General features: G+C 38.8%; 1 protein-coding gene across 1 annotated transcript in view; it reads left to right on the plus strand.

Moving 5' to 3' along the window:
• The first annotated feature begins 335 nt into the window (after positions 1 to 335).
• LOC111869350 (synaptosomal-associated protein 29) overlaps positions 336 to 2,684 on the plus strand; it is an 18,063-nt gene continuing 15,714 nt past the window's right edge. The window contains exons 1-2 of the mRNA XM_023860807.2: positions 336 to 699; positions 884 to 985. Coding sequence (XP_023716575.1) covers positions 421 to 699; positions 884 to 985 — 381 coding nt within the window. The 5' untranslated portion in view covers positions 336 to 420. The remainder of the gene's footprint in view (positions 700 to 883; positions 986 to 2,684) is intronic.

Genomic DNA, 2,684 nt, shown 5'->3' on the forward strand with positions numbered 1-2,684 from the left:
GCCTCTTAACAGAAATGAGTACCAGAAATTAAATAACTAATTTTCCTGGGGAGTAAAGCGCGTAGGGCTGACAACCTTACCGCCATCTTTGAGCCGATTGTCTAGATAATGTGGGACCCTCGACGTCTCACAACCCTATGGGCCTTCATGGCCTGTTACAGGGTTAGCTTTACTTTTAGTTACTCCTCATGCCTCCAGCATTTCATCTATTGTTGTGTGTATCCGTTGCCAAGTAAGTGTTTACAGGGTCGTTGCTTAGTAATGGTCATCTGTCGTGTCAGTGGGTCAGAGTATTGTTCAACGGTCGAATTACTCATATATTCAATTCGCTAGCGCTCATCACGTGGGTGTGCAGGAAGTTGTTGAGAAATCCAATATGGTTGCTGTTGTATTGTGAAAGGAAGTGTTAAGGTCTTTAAAATGGCAGGAAGACAGTATGTAACTGATCCGAATACTCCATTCTTCTCTGTAGATGATGATGATGTGGACGATGAAACGTTTTTACGGCATTCAAAATCCGGTAGTTCTGGATACATGCTGCCAAATAATTCATATCATCAGAGAAACAGTGCCCTTGAAGATAATCGATTACAGCTTTTGGATAGGAAAAAAGCAATTGAGGAGAGTACTCTTCAGTCGTCTCAGAGGTCTATTAGCTTACTGCGAGATTCAGAACAAATCGGGGTGGCAGCTGCTGAGGTATGTTATAGTTTAGGCTTTAGGTTATGTTCAAGTGACTGACTTAAGATCCATGGTTTTTTCGAGTCTTACTTACCAACCATTTAAGTGACTGTTTGCTGCATAAATGTCATACCGTTTGATAATTGAATTTCAAGTAGCTATTTCTTGCCACACTTATAATATATTGTTTCTTAATGTGCAGGAACTTATACGTCAGCGAGAACAGCTGGAACGAACAGAAATGAGACTGGATGAAATTAATAATACACTTCGATTTAGTCAGAAGCGTATTCAGGGTATTAAGGTAAAATTTAGTATACGTTTTCTTCACCTCTGATATTCAGTGATCAAATGTAGCTTCTCTGAATACACTTAGTGGTCTTTTCCGTGAACATTTGTGTAATGCCATAGTGGCATGTTTCAGTGAACAATTTTCCTTGAGTGTGTTTATGGCCCATCTCAGTGGCAGTGCAGCTCATTGGAATGGCTAGCCTTGTGTGCTTGACTAAATCCAGTTTTAAAATGGAGTTTGTGTATTGTTATTGCACAAGAAATTAAACAAGAATGATTTGAAGCATGCATTCTGGATACATCATTTGCTGAGTGTAAGACAGGAACATTTTACACAGTGCAGTGACATAAGAAATTATGAAAGTAAATTCTTAACTATTTCTGAATATCAGCTGGCACTTTTGAGTGTGTAGTCATATATAGATGGGCAGGTTTCAACTATATGGAGAAGAATACTTCTTGAGAAACAGATATTTACTTGGTTACAAAATACCCCACTTTATGGAACCCAAAGATTCATTACCATGTCTGCAGTAGTCAGGCACTGGCCCGTATGTGGAGCCAAGAGAATCCAGTCAGCACCCTCCTATCATGTTTTCTTTGAGGTTCATTTCAACTTTATTTTTCTATCTACACCTAGGAATAGGTCTTCCTAGTAGTCATGTTTCTGTATGTTATCCAAAGAAAATTTTGTATGCATTTTCTTCTATCCCTTGCATTCTACATACCCTGCCCATCACACCCTTCTTGATTTGGTCACATAATTATATTGGATGAATGGTGCAAAGTATGAAGTTTCATATTGTACAGTGTTCGTCAACCTTGTGTTATTTTGTGTGTATTCCAGTTGGAGGTAGTTATTTGAATGCATATTTTGTCAGTTTTATCTCTGCTAATTCCTTTTGGAGGACATCCCATATGACCAGAGCACAGTCTTTAGTTGTGCAGTGTTGGTACATCTCTAAGTGTTGTGGACCATCTGTGAGCTGTCGTGCTGCTGGCACATGAAGTGATTTTATTATTATTATCATTATTTATTTCATCCATAGCTGTAGAGAATTACAATTGGACATGTCAAATAATAACAACTTAACATAAAAAATAACATAACATTCACACAGTGATTTATCACTATAATATAGCAATAAATTTCAAAGTACTTTTTTATTTATTTATTTATTTCATCTCTAGATCATTGTTACATGATATAGGACAAGTCAGTTACTGTACATTGGCGGATTACAATAAGAGAGTAAAGTTACAATACTTAACAGTAGATTACAATAGTTAGAGTTCGTATAGTGTGAGGTGGAATCCATATTGGGTCCCCTCGGCACGTCGGCCTGCATATGTCCTATTGTATCTGTACCGTGATTATGCTTATGAAGAATTTGATGGAATGAGGATTGGCAGGGGAACTGAAGTACTCGGAGAAATCCTGCCCCAGCGCCACTTTGTCCATCCCAAATCCCACTTGACTAGACCACAGCGGTGAGAAGCCAGTGACTAACCGCTTAAGCTATGGCGTGGCCTTAGAGATAATATTGGTGAATTTGGTGATAGCACTGGTATAACGTTTCACTGTAGACTCTACACTGCACCATCTCATTACATTTGTTGTCCCTTCCTGGTGCAGCTTCTTGTTATCAGCATTCTCTCCAGAGTAGCCCATTCAGGTACATCTCTGACTGTGTTATCTTTGTTGCTGGAAA

Source organism: Cryptotermes secundus, unplaced genomic scaffold, assembly GCF_002891405.2.
Source record: "Cryptotermes secundus unplaced genomic scaffold, Csec_1.0 scaffold584, whole genome shotgun sequence".
NCBI lineage: Eukaryota > Metazoa > Arthropoda > Insecta > Blattodea > Kalotermitidae > Cryptotermes > Cryptotermes secundus.